Source organism: Hemitrygon akajei, chromosome 11, assembly GCF_048418815.1.
Source record: "Hemitrygon akajei chromosome 11, sHemAka1.3, whole genome shotgun sequence".
NCBI classification, from domain to species: Eukaryota; Metazoa; Chordata; class Chondrichthyes; order Myliobatiformes; family Dasyatidae; genus Hemitrygon; species Hemitrygon akajei.
The window spans coordinates 102,654,910-102,675,627 of NC_133134.1; the positions used below are offsets into that span (position 1 = coordinate 102,654,910).

Here is a 20,718-nt window from a genome sequence, read left to right on the forward strand (position 1 = left end):
AGAGGTATACACACTCTTAGCTTTCGTATCTATGTTAATATTTATTTGTACCTCTGTGCAGAACGGTGTTTAAACAGGCACTTCATCCAATTTCTGAGCAGTTTAACATTATCTCTTGAAGTTTTGAATTTGATAACTTGCAAACTGATCCCCTGTGTTTTCTTTTCTTTTAACCTCATTAACCCACATCTCTACTTTTAGATAATCATCATCAATTTCCACCTAAGAGAACCATTAATTTAATTTCATGAATCCCACAGCATCAGCTCCAATCACTCCTGTAGAATGTTCCATTTGTATCTTTCAAGTTGTGCATATTGGGAAATATGTTTCTTCTAAGAACAGATCAAGAGGACCTTACAATACCTTCTCCATTGGCTCTGAGTGGTTAAGGACCGTCTCCTGACACTGCTTCCCTGTTGCCATTTCTTCTGTGATGATGGTCTCTTCTTCGACATGGGAAGTGGGGACCGTCAGAACTGAGGAAAGTACAGGATTTGGCAAACTTTTAACTCTATCATTAGGACACCATTCAAGTAAATCCACATGCACTGACTTGTCTTGTTTTCACTCGTACACTGATAACATCTAGTCCTCATCACCTTACTCCTCCCGCCAGTCTTCAGTCAACAGCCTGTGCAACTATCTGCTGATGGAGCAGATTGGGAAAGCTAATGCCATTGTTTTTGTCCCCATCATCAATTCCATGTACTAGCTACTGGCCGCCTTTCTGTGGATCTTCAAATACTTGGCTAGTTGAAGCTCGGCCAATCTAGAACCAAAACTGTTCGGGAATATGTACTCCCTCAGCACAAGTTTCTTCCTGTTAATATTTATTTGTGCAGCCTCTATACCTTTATTGTAAACAGTCTCCTAATCAAGTTCCTATTTAATCCCGTTTGTGATGCTGTGTAAGAAACTTCTGTCTACAAATCAGAACCATGCTTTAACATTTTAAATCTCCCCAACTCCAAGGCTCAGCTCATTACCCACTGAAATCGCCTGTTTCTTACTACCTCTAAGGCTGACATAGTCCTGGCCTGATCTCTCACATTCTGCCCTCAGTAAATGTGAGGGCACCAATATTCTGTTACCCTAATCCCAGCCTGTATCATCCAGTTCACTCACAGCCCTGTGTTCTAGGGATCCTGGTTAAGTTGTGCCTTATTGAAATGTTTACCCTTATCAAATCCTTGCCCTGCAATGTAACTTCCTCCATCTCGATAATCCTGTCAAGATATCGGTGCCCTTCCTGATTTTGGCTTCTTCAATACCGAGAGCACCGACTTTAATACTCCCAGGGAAGAACTACAAACCATGTATATTATCAGAAGGTAAATCAAGGCATGAGATTGTGATGAAACAGGGAACTGTCTTGTGCTTGGAGAACCAAAATGGTAATTTGTGTAAAGTGCTGAGCGTTCAATTATTCCCACAAACTGGGACAGTGCTCATTTCTCTGCAAGGTTGGCAGTTCCATGTATCCCAGCTTAGATAGAACAGCGAAGCAAAGGAGTGGCCCTTTATCACACCAGAGCTATGGACCTAGACCACCCCTCCCACCAAGATCCCTCTGTACCAATACTGTTAAGGGTCCTGCCATTAACTTTACAGATTCTTCTCCCAAAATACAACAATTCACACTGGGTGACAGCTGTGATACTGAGCTGGATAAACAACATAAGTGTGTAGCCTTAGCCCATTGCTAGAAAGTAATAACTGGTGCTCTCCAGTAAGAGAATGCGAAGGTTACAAATGGCATATTTAACTGACTGAAGTGGTTCAGAATCCCCACCCACACCAGTGAAACCCAGTCCTGAGCAGGATTCATTTGCAGCTTGAGCAGACCTACCTTGCTGCCCATCTTGCATGGTCACAATGAACGGCTGACCACTACTTAGGCCAGCCTGAAGGCTGCCCAGCTGTACGCCACCATCAGTCACTATGGTGATAACCCTCTGACCTCCACTCCCTACCACCTGTTGAATTGCAGAGTCGACAGAGTCTGTAGTTACAACCTCCTCTGTCACAGCTGAAATGAGAAAACAACAGATTAGTTATTACAGCAAACTGACAGAACAAAAAGCTAGCAACCAGAAATAAAATCCAACACTTAAAAAAGCACACTGGTAACAGTGCATCTCAAATTGCAGTAATCTCAAGTGAAAGACTAGATAAGCCTTAATACACCTATCCTCATTGAGGGATCAGCAGTAAAAAGGGTGAGCAGCTTCAGGTTCTTGTTCATCGACATCTCAGATTACCTATCCTGGGTCAAACACATTGATGCAATCATTAAAAGAAAGAATCATCAATGAGAGGTATGATCACATTAATGGAATTATATTTAGACCACTCAACAGTCTGCCAGATTTACAGGAGCAGATTTGTAGAAAGATCACAGACCGTTGCAAGAAACACAAGGTTGTGAAAGAAGGTGATTTTAACTTTCCACATATTGACTGGGACTCCCATAATGTAAAAGATTATGGGGTAAAAAGCAGGAAAGAGTTTATCAAATGTTTTCAGAGAAGTTTCCTTATTCAGTACATAAAAGTCCCAACTAGAAAGAGTGTGATACTTGATCTCCTATTAGGGAATGTGACAGGGCAGGTATCAGAAGTTTGTGTAGGGGAACACTTCGAATCTAGTGATCATTATGCCATTAGTTTCAAGGTAATGGATAATAGGTCTGGTCCTCGGGTTGAAATTCTAAATTGGAAAAAGTGGGGGTGAAGTGGGGAGGAGTGTGTGTTTATATATACACACTCTTGTATAGAATTGAAATTCACATGCAAGATTACTGTCAAATCACTTGCTTGCACAACTTACACAACTGGCCTCACTTTTGTCAAGCAGAATACTGACAATAGAACTTGTCCATCAATCCACATGGATCACATCAGCCATGAGTTTGGTTTTCCTTTTCCTAACCCAGGGAAAATGACTTATTCAATAACCATCAGCATCAATTGGAATTCAATAACTGCTTCTGATGCAAGTCCTTTTAAATAAAGTGTTACATTCATTTATTACCACATAAAGCATATATGTCAAACTCAAAGCCCGCGGGCCAAATCCGGCCCGCGGTGGAATTATCTTTGGCCCGCGAGATAATATCTAATTACTATTAAAGTTGGCCCCAGTAATCGAAGCGCCTATGGCGTATGATATGGCTAATGCTGAGTTTATTCAGGTATCAGGTTTTCAGGGTTTTTAGTGTTTATTCGGCAGTCTTCTTCATAAGAAACGGAATTTGTAAAGTGAAACACTTTGTAGTTATAGCAGAGACTGAGACACATGAGAGCAGGCTGAAAAAACGGAGGCAACGAAAGCTGTGTTTGCACGCATCCGACTGATCCGGCCCACATGAAGCTGCATTTGAGCTCAATCCGGCCCGTGACCTAAAATGAGTTTGACACCCCTGAAAAGTATCTGTAGAACTAAGCACTTGCCTCCATTTTAAAAAATTATTTCTTCCTCCTTTTACTGTATACGACTCTTGATAAGTTATTGCAGCAGTCTGTGGAAAGTTCTCCAATTACAGTAATGGGCTCACTGACCAACTGCAATCTGTGCACACGGTTTAGAATATATACCTATCACAGGAAGCTGAATGACATTAGCTAGAACTACACTGATGGAAAACAAATTCAGTGAATTTCATCTAAATGAGCACAAAGAGTCTAATGTACATACAAATAAATTAGCAATTGCCAGAGTGAAAACATTGCAGTGGAAGGAATTGTTTCACATTTGTTTATATTTAAGCTTGAAGCCAGAAGTTCCAGACAAATGGAAAGGCAATGATTCAGCAGTTATGAATTTGCAGTTACAGGTGCCTGTCAGGGATGGGGAAGAACGTTCATCATCATCTAGTTATTGAAATACAGCATGGAATAGGCCCCTTGAGCCATCCTGCCCAGCAACTCCCAATTTAACCCCAGCCTAATCACGGGAAAATTTACAACGACCAATTAACCTATCAGTGCATCTTTGGACTGAGGAAGGAAACCAGAGCACCCAGAGGAAACCCACGCATCCCATAGAGAGAACGAAAAAATTCCTTGCAGACGATTTTGGAATTGAACTCTGAACTCTGACACCCTGAGCTGTAATAGCGTCATGCTAACTGCTATGTGAACATGGCCAACATCCAGACAGTTGACGCATGGAAGGTAGCAGAACAGTTTGAGGGAAATTTATGGCATCTCAGGGTGATAATAATTATGAAATTTTAAGTAGGCACTACTACTACGTCGACTCAGGCCTAGGGGGACCAGGGGGCTGGTGTCGGGTATGATGATGGACTCTCCACTCCTCCCTCTCCCTCACCAGTGTTCAGTTTATCTACATTAGCCGCGCCGCTATCTTCTAGGAGCGTGTTGACCATAGTCTTGGGAAGGCGCCCAGCATTCATCTTCCCATGCTTGGGCTCCCATGTGATGACTAGGCTGGCAGGTGGCTCAGGGTGGCATAGGCAGTAGGCAGGAGACATTGGAATATGATATTCCAAGGAAGATAATTGCTATGGTGTTAGGGAGAACAGCAATTTAAATGGGATAAAAATGGTAGAACATGTGAATAGGTGGACAGCTTTGGTAAAAAGTCATGCAAGGTCTTCAATGCATTATCATTCTTTTTTGGAAAATTAAGATGCATTCTTGAAATAAATATACAGAGTGGAGTTTGATTCAATGAGAAAGGGATGGGTGATTGACATAGCGAGTCTGTGGGTTAGCCTCCAACTGCAACTTCAAAAATTTCACCAATTCACAGGGAACATTCCCTCTGCCAACGCTAAGATCAACAAGCTCGGCATGCCCTGGGCTGAAAACACAGTTATTATACAGACCAAGCCACCAAAGATGCAATTGTCCTTACAAAAACAACCCATCCACTGGAAAGCACTGGAATCCCACACTGCCCCATCAGGAAAATTGGGACCCATAACTTTCTTAAATAAGCCCTTCAAGCAGAAAGCACAAAAGTTCTATACAGACCTGAGGTTGTTTTGGTAGGTGCTGAAGAAACTAACCCAGTCAGATTCATTACCCCCGCTGGTGCGATGATGAACTGAGGGGTTGCGACGGCAACCGAGTTTGTCCTCTCTGGATTTGTGTTAACCTGATTCTGCATGGCTTCCTTCAAAGGAAACAAGGTGAACAATTACAATATTCAATGGCAGTGTGCTCACTTGCTGAGTACCTTCAGAGAGGCCTTCATGCTACAAATTCAAGTATTGGATAAGCAAAAACAGGTTATGTGAATGGAGTCCACAGTGCCCTGCAAGCAACCTTACACAGAAAGGGAGAACCAACTGTGGGAGTGTCACTGTGATTCATTACAATATGAGGGCTGAAACATATCAGAGACTCAAGATTTATGAATATGACCCTTTGGTGCATGAAAGGAATTCTGCAAAATTAGATTAGAGATGCTGAAACATGCAGGGTGAGCAATGTGGAGTATTCGATCCCAGAACCAATACCCTTCACCTCCATGACAACAGCAAAAGAAAATTTGGATTGAAACATAAACGTCAGTATTTATTCTCCAAGTGAGCAGTCTCCTCTATTTTCACCAGCAGATCTGAGATTCCTCATCGAGGGATCAGCAATGCAAAGTGGTTTCAAGTTCCCGGCTGTCAACATCTCTGAGGCTCTACCCTGGGTCCAACATATTGATGCAGTTACAATGAAGGCACAACAGTGGCTGTATTTCATTAGTTTGAGGAGACTTGTACGTCACCAAAGACTCTCACAAATTTCTACAGATATCCTATGGCGAGCACTCTAACCATCTGGTATACACTACTTTATTAGATATATATTTTTTCTTATTGTAATTTAGTTTTTTTCTATTACGTATTGCTCTGTACTGCTGCTACAAAGTAATGCATTTCATGACATTTGCTGGTTCTGATTCTATTTTCCCTCCTGTTTATTTAGCCTCCCCTTAACACAGCCTCAACCAATCTCTATGGGATATAGTTCCACTCTCCTCCCAATCTCTAGAGATGGAGGTTTCTCCTGAATTCCCTTGTGGACTAATCAATGCCGATCTTAAATTCATGCTTTCTGACTCAGTAAAAACAACTTCTCTAGGTCTCCCTGTAATTTTGAAGATTCCTATCAGAGCAGCCATCAGCCTTCTCTTATGAACCCTAGCCTGTTCTGCTTTTCTCGACTGACGAAACAGTGTTAGCATTGTTGAAATTCCGATTTGCCTTATTGTTAGAAAATTGTTTCATGTTTTTCTTCCTTCTTTGAAAACATGCGGTGATTACCAGGCTTACCAAAGATAACTGCTCCAAGTTCGTCATAGCCAGTGGGGTGGTACTGGGGAATAAGCTTCCACTACGTATTAAATGCTCCCAATGGCGTGCATCTCAAATAGCCTCTGACAACCAAGTCCAGCTCCTGCCATTCACATGTGGCTGAGCTACTAAGCCCTCCATATCATACTACCCAGGCATGCATACCACTAAGAGAGCTAGGATGCAATATCATGGTGACCCTGACCACTGTTCAACAATAGGGAAGGGGAGATTGTGAGCTAGGCTGCAAACATTAACACACCAGTTAGCTGTATAGCAATGCCACCAAACTGGGGTTGTTTTCAAAATACAGTCCAGCAGCACCCAAGAACAGCAATAATGCATGTCTTGATTCATTTTTGATTTTCTTGAATCTACACAGAACTTTGGAGCAACCAAAATACTCTCCACTTTCACCCATTTATTAGTCAGAATGGTGCAACTTCCAAACTTGAGTAAATTGAAACATTACTAAGCACGAGAACAAATCTACAGTGTAGTGAAACTTATCTCCACATACCTGCAACATTGCCACCAGATCAGGATTGTGCTTGTCAAGGGCGATGTCAAAGGCGTTTTTATCAAACTTGCTCAGAGCATGAACATCTGCTCCATATTTCAGTAAAATGTCCACCACCTCGCGATGGTTGTGCTCTACTGCCCAGTGTAGAGCTGTCATCTTCAACATGTCTTTAGCATTTATATCTGCATTGTTCTGTGTTGGAGAAGGACAGCACAAGACTAGTTGCACATACAAACAATTCCACAACAGATTAAATTTACAACACAGGAGTAGCAATGGGCCTTTTCTACCCTTTAAGCTGGATTAAAGAAGTAGATCAATTAACCAGAGTTACATACAGAAGATGCTGGAGGAACTCAGGTCAAGCAGCATCTATGGAAAGGAATAAATAGTCAACATTTTGGGCTGCGACACTTCCATCAGGAATGGAAAGGAAGGGGGAAGAAGCCGAAATAAGGTGGTGGGGCAGTGGAAGGGGGACAAGCTAGAAGATGATAGCTGAGGCCAGGTGGATGGGCGAGAGGGTGAAGTTAAAAACTGGGAGGTGAAGGGTGGAAAAGGCTGAAGAAAAAGGAGTTTTATAGGAAAGGAGAGTGGACCATAGAGGAAAAGGAAGGAGGTGGTTTTAGGCAGCTGAGGAGAAGAGACGAGATAAGAGGAAAGCTAGTAAGTAGGAGGAAAAATTACAGGAAGTTAGAGAAATCGATGTTCATGCCATCAGATTGGAGGCTACCCATACAAAATATGAGGTGCTGTTCTCTCCAACCTGAGAGTAGCCACAGACTGATGTGTTGGATTGGGAACAGGGATTGGAATTATTTTTATTTATTTTATTTTATTACTGTGTGAAACAGGCCCTCCAGCCCTTCAAGCCGCACAACCCACTGATTTAACCCTAGCCCAATAACGGGACAATTTCCAATGACCAATTAACTTACCTGTCTTTGGACTGTGGGAGGAAACTAGAATACCCAGAGGAAACCCACGTACACACAGGAAGGAATGGAACAACTTGCTTACAGAGACAGCTGGAATTGAACCCTGAACTCTGACACTGGATAGCATGATGCTAATCACACCGCTACTGTGGCTCATGAATCTTGTTTTGTCTTATTCTCATCAGCCTCTCCTGGAATCTATAGACTAGGAGCAATTTACAGTGGCCCATTGATCTGTCAACTGCAAGACTTTGGGACGTGATAAGAAAGGCACATGGAGCCACAGAGAGAACATGCCAACACCAAACAGACAGCACTCACAATCAGGTTTGAACCCAAGTCTCTGGTACAGAGGCAGCAACTTGACTAACTGTACCAGTACTGCCTAAAGAGGGCCATGCTGGAAGAAGTTGGTTACTAAATGACAGTAATAGGAATGAAAACTGAAAACTCTTCGGGGAGCATCATTGTAAGGATAAACAGAGATTCTGTCAGGTGTTACTGCCATTTTCTGATTTTAATTTGGATTAAAATGCTTAGCTACCAGAAATTCTTGCTTGTTATGGATGGAGCTGAGATGCTTGACAAAGCAGTCCCCCCAGTCCATGTCAGGTCTCACCAATGTAGAGGATGCTGCATCAGGAGCACCAGATACAGTATATGACCCTGACAGATTTGCCAGGTGAAGGACTGTTTGGGTCTCTGAATGGAAGTAAGGGAGGAGGTGAATAGCCGTGCTTGCAGGGATAAGTGCCAGGAGGGAAATTAATAGGGAGGGATGAATAATCAAGGGAATAATGGAGGGAATGATCCCTGTGGAAAGTGTAGAATTGTTTGGGGGAAGGTGGAGGTAAAGACATGTTTGGTGTTAACATCCCGTTAAAGATGCTGGATGCAGAGGCTCATGGGGTGGTAGGTAATGACAAGAGAAATTATATTCCTGTTAAGGCAGCAGGAGATGGGGTGAGCGCAGATGTCTGGGAAATTGAGGAGATGCGACTGAGGAAGGGGTGGAGGGAACCCCATACTTTGGAGGAGGAGGAAAATTTACCAATAGCCTTTGCATATTCCCACTCCATGTTCTCTGTGATTTTTACAAATGACTTGGAAGGCTGGGTTAGTAAGCTTACAGATGAAGACTAAGGGTGGTGGAGTGATGGATAGTACAGTAGGTTATCATAGGTCACAACAGGACATTGATAGAATGCAGAGCTGGGCAGAGAAATTGCAGATGGAATTCAATCTGGAACGTGAAATGATTACTTTGGAAGATCAAATTTTAAGGCAGAATACAGGATTAAAGGGAAGACTCTAAGAGGGTTCTAGGGATCCACCTCAGTTGATCACTCAAAGTTGCAGAGCAAGTTGAAGGGTGGTTAGAAACCACATGGTGTGTGGTTCATTAGTTAGGGGATTGAGTTAAAGAGCTACGAGGTAAAATTGCAGCTGTATAAAACTCTGGTTTGACCATACTTGGAGGTTGTGTTCAGTTGTGGTCACCTCATTATAGGAAGCATGTGGAAATTTTAGAGAAGACGCAGATGAAATTTATTAGAATGCTGCCTGCATTAGAGAACATGTCCTATAAGAAAAGGTTGAATGAGCTAAGACTTTTCTTTTTGGAGAGGAGGATGAGAAGCATAGATGATGAGGCATTGATAGAGTGGATAGCCAATGCCTTTTCCCCAGGGTTAAAATGGCTAAAACAAGGAGGCATAATTTTAAGGAGATTGGAGGAAAGTATAGTGGGGGAATATTAGAAGCAGGTATTTTTTTTTAAACGTAGAGTACTGAGTGTGTCAAAGGGTGGTAGATGCAGACACATTAGGAGCATTTAAGAGACTCTGTTGGGCATATGGATGAAAGAAAAATGGAGGCTATGTGGGGGGGGGAGGGATTAGACTGATCTGAGAGTAGGATAAAAGGTTGGCACAACATCATGGGCTGAAGGGCCTTTATTACACTGTTCTATGTTCAAGAAAATCCAAAGAAGTGCCTTATAGTAATTACTATAGAAAATAGTAATTCAGTCAGCGGCTGGCAGATTTCCATTAACAGTTGTGTGGATATCTCTGCTGAAAGACCTGGCACTAAGTTTGTTATGTTCTTTTCCTTGGTGGAAGCATGCCATTTCTCTATACCCTATCAAATCTATCAACAACCCACAACGTTCTTCTAAACTTGAGGAAACAGAAGCGGAATGAACACTTTGTAATTATATAATTTCTTAAACCACAGAAAATGTGTACTTCACACCCTAAAACACAACTTTCTCAGATATAAGGTCATAAACTCAATGGATTACAATAAATCTTTGTACCAGAATTATCTTCTTGCTTCTATTTTCAAATGCAAGATAACCAAAAAAAATCCACTAAACTTTTATTGTTTACATACATAAAATCTTCCACTATTTCCTCCTTCATAATTGTAATCTGTTCTTTTTCTCTTAGATCCAAAGATCTTTCTCAAAATGAAGTCCTTTCAAAGAAGTATAATACTGCCTTTGAGCAGGAATCTCAGTGTGACAATGCAGAATTTCAGAAAGTGACTGGGAAGGAAAGATACTAAAAATTAAATCTATTCTATAACAGAGAATCTCTTTTTATTGCCTCTTCCTGACTTTTGAATTAACTACATACAGGCTGTTATTTTTTTCAGCAGATCCATTACAGCATTTATAATCCATAAAATCCTTGAATCCCTTTTCACCGTGCCTTGTTAAGAGTTCATTCCATCATTTTCTCCTGTTCATTCAATATCTCATTATCTACACCTCTAGCATTTGTCTTAACTACTCCCTGTGGGCACAGATTTCTCAACAATTATTGAATAACGTGCTTTCTTCCAGGTTCCCTGTTAGACATATTGATGATCGTATCCTTGTTCTACTCTCAACTTCAGTGCATTAACTTTATCATATCTGAATCACAGGATCTCTATTACAAGAACCTTTGTTTAAAAAAGTGCAGCTTACTCATTATTTCCTGGATGTAACTGAACAGTTGTGGTAATATTCTAATAAATCTTCCTTTTTGTACCACTTTTTTTGTAATAGTTGATAGAGCAGGGTTGTAGAAGTAGTCTAATCAAGGTTCAATACATCTTCTCTGCTTATCAATTCTAGCGCTCATAAATGCTGAGGCTCACTTTTTTAATGTACTTTGCTATCATTTTTAATTTTAAGTATATCTGAACTTCAGATAATCCATTGAACATCTCTCTGTGAATGTACTGAGCACAAACATTCTACATAGGTAGGAAATACTCAGGAAGTGTCACTGAAGAGTGAAGTAATGTTAACATACTGAGCACAAGCACTCCACGCATATGGGAAGTACTTAGGCAGTGCCACTGAAGAGAGAAGTAATACTTACCTTTCAGATAAGGGACCTTTCAATAGTTCCAAATAAATATATTCAACATCAGGTTCCTTCTTCTACAGGCCTTTATCTTTCCCACCCATCTTGCTTCACCTTCTAGCTTGTCCTCCTTCCCCTCCCCCATCTTTTTATTCTGGGATCTTCTCCCTTCCATTCCAGTCCTGTCAACTGTTTACTCATTTCCATAGATGCTGCCTGAACTGCTGAGTTCTTTCAGCATTTTGTGTATGTTGATCTATTCTCTTAACTTTCACCATTGACTGTTTTCAGAAGATGTTCTCAAACAGAGAGAAGTGATTCTGTTCAATGGTTCAAATTAAAATGGAACCTACCTATTTACCTGCTGATTTACACTGGTACCTCATTTTTTAATAAAATCCCCTTCATCACTGTCTCTCCACTATTTCAAACTGTGCTGCACAGCAATGAAATTCAATTCAAAGCCTTTGTAAAAGCAGCAGGGAAATCTGGGTGTAGTGGGGAGTGAGATGGACACATCTGACAAAGAACTAACAGTTATACAAACTTAGTACTGGAAATTAGCAGCTGGGGTGAGCACATTGCTCTTCGACACAAAAAAACAGCATTACAACCACAGCAATGTGACTGAAAAATTAACAATCACAGCAGATGCTGGGAAACTGTAAACACAGAAAATGTTTAAAACACTGCTGCCTTTGTGGAAAGAGAAACACAAATAATATTTAAGTTCCTGCTGGTGGGTACTTTACATAAAATGTTACTTCTGCTTTTCTGCATTAGAACCTGCTCTCCTCGGTGTTTCCAGCATCTGCTGCTTTTATTACTACTTAAAATTAAAATTAAACACTGAGCTTCAGTGATTTCTGAGATTACCCTGATTAGCAGTTCTACAATGCTTGCATGGCCCTCCGCTGCTGCCATGTGTAGTGGTGTCCTGTCAACTTTGGTGCGAGCGTCTCGGCTAACTCCAGCTCTGAGAAGGACTTCTGCTGTGGAGTAATGGCCATATTGTGCAGCAAGGTGAAGAGGAGAGGTGCCGAGCTGGGGAGCAAAGAGAACGATACATCAGTGACTACTTCAGAGATACCCATGGCAACCCACATCTTAAACAGCAGTCACGGGAAACTATCAATGACAATACCTTGCCTCACGAGAAATCTCAGGGTTAAAAAGGTCCATTCTCCCTTCACCTTTCTTCCACCCTGCCTCCTCTTGAAAAATCACCATTATCCCCTGCACCATTCTGTCATTTGTCCATCTTCATGCATCACCCTAAACCACAATAGGCTGTGTACACAGTGTATTATCACACTTTCTGCGACCTCTTGTGAGATGTGAGAGATCCAGTGTTCCCGATTACTCACAGGAAGGGTGTCCAACAGCAGCTCCTCTCAGAACAAATTGGTTGGAGCAGCAGCTGGACTCATTGAGGAGGATACAAAGGGCAGGAAGTGTTACAGGCAGGGGTGTCAGAGATACAGTTATTCCAAAGGTTCAGTTAGATAGATGGGTGATCACTAGGAGAGGCAGGCAGGATTGTTCTGTGGCTGCTCATCGCTCAAACAAGTATACCATTTTGGATACTGTTGGGAAGGATCATCTCTCAAAGGGAAATAAGGTGCAGCCAGATCATTGGCATCTTGACCTGCTCTGTTGTACAGCAAGGTAGTGCAAAGACTACTTAAGTATTACTGATGGGGAACTCTATAGTCAGGTGCAAATACAAGCTGTGGCTGTAAGCAGGACTCCAGGATGATTTGGCAGATGAATATGTGGCTGAGGAACTGGTGCAGGGAACAAGGTTTCAAATTTCTGGATCATTGGGATCTCTTCTGGGGAAGGTATGACCTGTACAAAAAAAAAACACACACAAAATGTTGGAGGAACTCAGCAAGCTGGGCAGCACCAGTTGAGTTTCTCCAGCATTTTGTGTGGCCTGCTGAGTTCCTTCAGTGTTTTGTGTGCGTTGCTTGGATTTTCAGCATCTGCATATTTTCTCTTGTTTGTGATCTGTACAAAAAGGACAGTTTACACCTGACCCAAGGGCAACCAATATCCTTGTGGGCAGGTTTGCTAGAGCCGTAAGGGAGGGTTGAAGCTAATCTGGCAGGGGTTGGGAACCGGAGTGATATGGCAGTTGATATACAATTAGATGCACTGCATAGCGAGACTGTGAGGAAGGACTGGCAAATAATTGGGCAAAATTGCACTTAAGGGGATGAGTTAAAGCATAATATGGGGCCAAAATCAAAAGGGGTGATGGCTACAAGACAGAAGGTGGTGTATCTGAATGCACACTGTATACAGAATAAGGTAAAAGATCTTGCAGCAAAGTTAGAGACTATGATGGTGAGGGGATCTCCAAGACCTGGCTGAAAGAAGATCATAGTTGGGAGCTTAACATCCAAAAACATACATTGTATCAAAAGGACAAGTAGGTAGGCAGAAGGGGTGGAGTGGCTCTATTGGTAAAAATTGAAATTCTTAGAAAGAGGATTGGAAGATGTAGAATCCTTTCGGGTAGAGTGAAGGACCTGCATGTAAAAGGACCGATGGGAGCCAGGATGTGGGCTACAAATTAAAACGGGAGATATCAATTACACGTAATAAGGGCAATGTTACGCTAGTCACGAAGGATTTCAATATGCAAGTAGATTGAGAAAATCTGGTTGGTGCTGGATCCCAAGAGAGGGAATTGTAGAATGTCTATGAGATGGATTTTTAGAGCAGTTTGTGGTTGAGCTCACTTGGGAAAAGGCAACTTTGGATTGGGTGTTGTGTAATGAACCAGATTCGGTTAAGATAAAGGAACACTTAGAAAGTGGTGATCATATGATGATAGAATTCATCCTGCAGTTTGAGAAAGAGAAGAAAATTGAATGAATCAGTAATACAGTGAAGTAAAGGGAATTACAGAGGCATGAGAGAGAAGCTGGCCAAAGTTGATTGGAATGGAACACCAGTAGGGATGAAAGCAGTATAGGAATGGCTGGTGTTTCTAGGAGAAAGTTGGATGAAGCAAGTGAGATACATCCCAAAGATGAAGAAATACTCTTAAGGGAGGATGAGGCAACCGTGCCTTACAAAGGAAATCAAAGGCGGCATAAAAGCAAAAGACAGGGCATATAACACAGCAAAAATTAGTTGGAAGTTAGAGGATTGGGGAGCTTTTGAAAACAAATAGAAGACAACTAAAAAGTTATAAGGAGAGAAAAGATGAAATATGAAGGTGTTAATAATATAAATAAATCATGGCTGATTTATTTTCTCTCAGTCCCATTCTCCTGCCCTTTCCACATAAACTTTACCCTTACTAAATAATGTCTGGATCAACGTGACCCTGGAGAAACCCAACACAGGCACTGTTGAGCAGATTATTGGAAATGAAGTGCTGTGTGTTGATAAGGAGCAGCAAACCATCTCTTTAACTCTTTACCATCGTCTTGCTCCATTCCTACATGTGGGGTAGAGGTTTGCTGACTGCCCATTTTCTTCCTTTGGCCACTACAGTATGCAGATGTTCAATGCCACTCCTAACCGATCCAGTTTATTTCTTATGCCTCTGGTATTTGTGTCCCCTAGCCCATCCAATATACATACCCAATCCGTGGTGAAGGGAGCACCATTTGCCATCAGTGTCCGAACTTCATCATCCTGACCCTTTCGAGCTGCCTCCAACAACCTCTTCCCCAAATCCACCAGGGACATCTGAATGGATAAAAGGGTTAGAAATATTAGCAGGTCAGTCAATATCCAAATACAGGTGCATTTTCCTTAGGATATGAAATCCAAAGAACTGAAACTCAAACACTGTAGTCTTCTGGTTGCTGACATGTGCTTTAGTGAGGGTAAATCATATAACATTGTGTTTTCAATCACATTAACTGAATGCTGAGGACATTTTGGCCGCAATATTCAGGGTTAAATATATTCAAAATTATCAGCTCATCCAGTATCAGTTTCAGAGGCACTTGGACAGATACTTGAATGAGCAAAGCCTAGAGGGATATGAAATTAATGGAGGCATTGGGGTTAGGATAGAAAGGCATAAGGGATGGCATAGATGGAGTCGGCCAAATGTCTATGACTCAAGAAAGCAGAGGAACATATTGATGTATATCAGGAGGGTCCCAGGTTTGACTCAAAATCTATTCCAAGTTTATTTAACTTATTTACCATCACCATTCCTGGGCATGTACTGCCTCATTGGCAGGACAGAACTAGCAGAGGTGGTGGCACAGTGGTATAGAGTAGACAGGGAATTGCCCTGGCAACTCTCAACATCGACTCCGAACCCCATGAAGTCTCATGGCTCCAGGTTAAATATGGGCAAGGAAATCTTCTGCTGATTACCACAAACCATCCTCCCTCAGCTGATTTTTCAGTACTTCTCTATGTTGAGCAACACTTGGAGGAGGTATTGACAGTGGCAAGGGCACAGAATGTACTTTGGGTGGGGGACTTCAATGTCCATCACCTAGTGGCTTGGTAGTACCACCACAGACTGAGCTGGTTGAGTCGTACTGGACACAGCTACTAGACTCGGACTACTGCAGGTAGTAAGGGAACCAACAAGAGGGAAAAATACACTCAACCTCATTCTCACCAACCTGCCTGCCGTGGAAGCGTCTGTCCAAGACAGCATTGGTAGAAGTGACGACTTCACAGCATTTATGGAGACTAAATCCCATCTCCACATTGAAGAAACCCTCCACTGAGTTGTGTAGCACTACCACTGTGCTAAATGGGTTAGACTTTGAGCAGATCTAGCAGCCCAAGACTGGGCATCTATGAAGCTCTGTGGGCCATCAGCAGCATCAGAATTGTACTCAACTACAATCTATAACCTCATGGCCCGGCATATCCCCCACTCTAACATTACCACCAGGCCGGGGATCAACCCTGGTTCAATGAAGCGGGCAGGAGGGCATGCCTAGAACAATACTAGGCATACTTCAATATTAGGCATCACCCTGTTGAAGCCACAATACAGGACTACTTGCATGCCAAGCACCATAAGCAGCAAGTAACAGACAGAGATAAGTGGTCACATAACCAATGGATCAGATCTAAGTTATGTAGTCCTGCCATATTCAGCCGTGAATCGTGGTGGACAATCAATCAACTCACTGGATGAGGAGGCTCCACAAATATCCCCATCCTCAATGATAGAGGAGCCCAGCACCCTTGTGCTAAAGATAAGGCTGAGATATTTGCAACAATCTTCAGTCAGAAGTGCCGAGTATATGATCTAGCTCGGTCTCCTCCAGAAGTCCCCAGCATTCCAGATGTCAGTATGCAGCCAATCAGATTCACTCCATACGATATCAAGAAACGGCTGAAAACACTGGATACTGTGTAGGCTATAGACCCACACAAAATCCCAGCAATAGTCCTGAAGACTTGTGCTCCAGAACTTGCTGCGACACTATCCCAGCTGGTCCAGTACAGCTCCAACACTTACCCGGAAATGTGGAAAATTGCTCTCAATCATCAGCAAAGTAATGGAAGGGGACATCAGCAGTGCTGTCATGCAGCACCTACTGGGCAATAACCTGCTTGCGGATACCCAGTTTGGGTTCCATCAAGGCCACTCAGCTCCTGACCTCATCACCTCCTTGTTCCAAAAATGGAACAAAGAGCTAAATACCAGAGGTGAGGTGAGAGTGATAGCCCTCGACATCAAGGCAGCATTTGACCGAGTATGGCATCAAGGAGCCTGAGCTAAAATGGAGTCAATGGGATTTGGGGAGAAAACCTTCTGCTGGTTGGAATCATACCTGACACAAAGGAAGATGGTTGTGGTGGCTGGAGGTCAATCATCTCATCCTCAGGACATCACTGCAGGAGATCCTCAGGGAAGTGTCCTAGGTCCAATTAGCTTCAGCTGCTTCATCAGTGACCTTCTTCCATCATAAGGTCAGAATTGGGGATGTTCACAGATGGACTGCACAATGTTCTTCACCATTTGTGACCCCTCAGATAGTGAAGCAGTTCAGACCCAAATGCAGCAGGACCTCGACAATTTCCAGGCTTGGGTTGACAAGTGGCAAGTAACATTCAAGCCATGCAAGTGCCAGGCAAAGACCATCTCCAACAAAAGCTCTAACCATCATCCGTTAACATTCAGTGGCATCACCATCACTGAATCCCCTACTATCAGCATCCTGGGGGTTACCATTGACAGGAAACTGAAATGGTCTAGCCATATAAATACCCTGTCTACCAGAGCAGGTCAAAGGCTAGGAATCCTGTGCTGTGTAACTCATCTCCTGACTCCCCAAAGCCTGAGCACCATCTACAAGGATCAGGTCAGGAATGTAGTGGAATACTCACCACTTGTCTAGATGAGTGCAGCTCCATCAACACTCAAGAAGCCTGACACCACCCAGTACAAGGCAACTCACTTGATTGGTACCCCTTCCACAAGCATCCAATCCCTCCAACATCAGCGAACAATTGCAGCAGTGTGTACTGTCTACAAGGTGCACTGCAACAACACACCAAAGTTCCTAAGGCAGCACATTCCAGACCCATGATCACTACCATCTAGAAGCACGAGGACAGCAGATACCTGGGAACACCACCATTTGGAAATCCCCCTCCAAGTCACGCACCATCCTGACTTGGAAACATTATCACCATTCCTTTGTTGTCGCTGGGTCAAAATCATGGAATTCCCTCTCTAACAGCACTGTGGGTGTACCTACACCTCAGGGACTGCAGCAGTTCAAGGCGGCAGCTCATCACTATCTTCTCAAGGACAACTAGGGATGGGCAATAAATACTGGCTTAGCTGGCTGCCCACATGCCATAAATAATTTTTTAAAAATTATTTACAAATACAGCACGGTAACAGGCCCTTCCAGCCTAATAAGCCTGTGCCACCCAATTATACCCAGGTGACCAATTAACCTAATTTGTACATCTTTGGATTATGGGAAGACACGGGGGGAATGTACAAACTCCTTACAGACAGTACTGGGAATTGAACCATGTAGCTGGTGATGTACTACTGTTACACTAGCCAGTACACCACTCTGCTGCTCATATCATAAGAGTTAATCAATTGTCAATGCTGTTGAATGAAAGATGTCTTTACTCTTGCTGGTGAGAAATAAAAGATGACCTGTGCTGTGACGGAGTTTCGTCACCACATGAATTCTGTTCAGTCACTCAATGCATCAGGGCAAGCAACTGTAACAGAGCAAGTTAAGTCAACGTTTCTATCAGTTATAATGTTGGTCAAAAAGAGCTCTCTGACCACCCACTCCAATTCTTGTATTATCTGCAAACTTACAAGTCCCACCTTGCAGCACTTGGCACTGCTCTTTGAGTACACATTGAAATACCGTTTAAATGGAACAAGAGCTTCTGCTTCCACCATCCTTTCAGACACTATGTTCCACACCTCTCCCTTTGGGTGAGATATTTTCCTCACCGCTTCCCCTCCCCCACCCCCAGTAATCCTGTTACCAATTAAATCTGATTACCCTAGTATTTTGCAAGAAAATACAACACAGAAATGCGCCAGAGTCTTTCCCCGGGCAGGAGCATCTGGAACTAGAGGGCACAGGTTTAAAGTGAAAGGGAAGATATTTAAAGATCTGAGGAGGAAATTTTTCATACAGAAGATGGTGGTTATCTGAGATTATTCTGTCAGCAAGTGCATTCCAGATTTCAATCACCTACAGTTCTTCCCCACCATCAATGATGTCTGAAGGGATGAAGCCTCAGGAAGGAGATATCTACCATCAGAGACCCCCATGCAAACCTTGCCCTCTCCTTGATGCTGCCATTAGGCAGGAGGTACAGCAACCTGAAGATCCAACATTACAAGATTCAACAACACTTTCTTCCGCACTGCCATCAGGCTCTCAAACTGACCTGAAAAGCCTTAACATTACTTCCAACTAGATATTCTTTTTTCTCTCTGTGCTGTTATGTTTACTTTGTTGTGTTTGTAATGTACTCTGCTCCCACAAAAAAAACTCTCATGGCATTTATACCCTGTGTATGTATGTATGTTTATGCAAATTTACTTTCCTCAAATCCCTTTAACCTCTTACTCCTTACCTTAAATCTAGGCCTCTGAATATAAATCTTTCTCACTACATACCAATACTTTTCAATTTTGTCTAACTCAGTCTTCATCATGACTTTAAAAAAAAGATGGACAGTCACTTCAAAGAAAAACTGAATGAGGTGAAAAAGGATAGGATTGGACACTGTACTTACAAATTGTAATTAATATGTGTTGTTTTAGCTTTGGTTGAGGTAAAGATACTGTCTGGCTGTCCTAACAAATTTCTCCCAGATCATTACATATCGTTTTGCGAAATTCCATCTGTGGTACACCCTTCATTCCTCTTTCCCAAGACATTTTTCAGACATGTTGTTCTCCTTAAAACTAGGGGAGGAGCAATTGTGAAAAAAGAGCAAATTGCAAACATCACGAGGTTTAATGTTTTGTTCAGTAAAGCAGTTATGAAAATGCTATGGGAGAAATGAAACAAATGATCCACTTGCATGAGTCATAGCCTCTGCATGGTTTAGTGTAGCAATATGCCATTCTGCTCTTCCATCCCAGTCAGAGCTTCCACTCTTAAATAATTACTATCTTCACTTTTACTATTCAAGTACATTTTACACTTCCTAATTGAGTCTGTGTCAAAGAAAGATACAGCACAGGTCTATCAAATCCATACAACTAACTCCTACTTAATGGAATAAAAATGATTCACCATGTCACGATTCTGCAAAGTCAAAAGTTATAAATATGGTTTCCCCTGAAACTGAGAACAAGAGCCAGACTTATCTAGATGGGTACATTCCATCTATGTGCTTATTATTAACAACAGGAAAGATCAAAAATAATCAATTCTGCCCTTATAGTGAACATTTAGTTTTAAAGTGTCTTTTGAAAATCTTCAACACCAAAGAGTACAGGTATAGGTTTAACAAGCCCAACGATATAACATCTTTCTTTTCTTAACCTGGGGCCCATTGCAGGGAATTGCACAAGCTTTACATATTGAACCTGCAGCTGATACCAATTAATCTACTGCACCGTGCATCAAGGAGCATCCATTGACTGCAGTTGATTCTCAGAATGTAATTAGCTACGTAAAAGTTTTTGGGTCCCAGATGAAATAAAAGGCATTATTTCAACACCAGCTTTCTTTCACTTCTATCCTCCAATACATAAATCTGACTCAATAATCAGAATCAGGTTTAATATCACTGGCTTAAGTCATGAATTTTTGTATCAGTAGTACAGTAAAAATAAATAGTGCAAAAGAGGAATAACCAGGACCATTCAGAAATCTGATGGTAGAGGGAGGAAGCTGTTCCTAAAATGTTGAGTGAGGGTCTTCAAACTCATGTACCTTCTCCCTGAAGGTAGTAATAAGAAGAGGACATGCCCTGGATGGTGAGTGTCATCAATGATGGATGCTGTCTTCTTGAGGCATCGACTTTTGAAAAGTGGTGGGAAAGTGTATGCATGTGATGGTGAGGCAGAGTCTAAAATCCTCTACAGCTAGTTTTATCCTGCACATGGGAGTCTCCAAT

General features: G+C 42.2%; 1 protein-coding gene across 1 annotated transcript in view; it reads right to left on the reverse strand.

The window, feature by feature from the left end:
• The window catches only part of gabpb2b (GA binding protein transcription factor subunit beta 2b), a 36,804-nt gene that overhangs the window by 11,325 nt on the left and 4,761 nt on the right, over positions 1 to 20,718 (reverse strand). Inside the window, exons 2-7 of the mRNA XM_073061442.1 lie at positions 14,746 to 14,853; positions 12,019 to 12,186; positions 6,840 to 7,034; positions 5,004 to 5,145; positions 1,853 to 2,032; positions 367 to 479 (exon numbers count right to left, since the gene is read on the reverse strand). Of these exons, the coding sequence (XP_072917543.1) occupies positions 367 to 479; positions 1,853 to 2,032; positions 5,004 to 5,145; positions 6,840 to 7,034; positions 12,019 to 12,186; positions 14,746 to 14,853 (906 nt within the window). The remainder of the gene's footprint in view (positions 1 to 366; positions 480 to 1,852; positions 2,033 to 5,003; positions 5,146 to 6,839; positions 7,035 to 12,018; positions 12,187 to 14,745; positions 14,854 to 20,718) is intronic.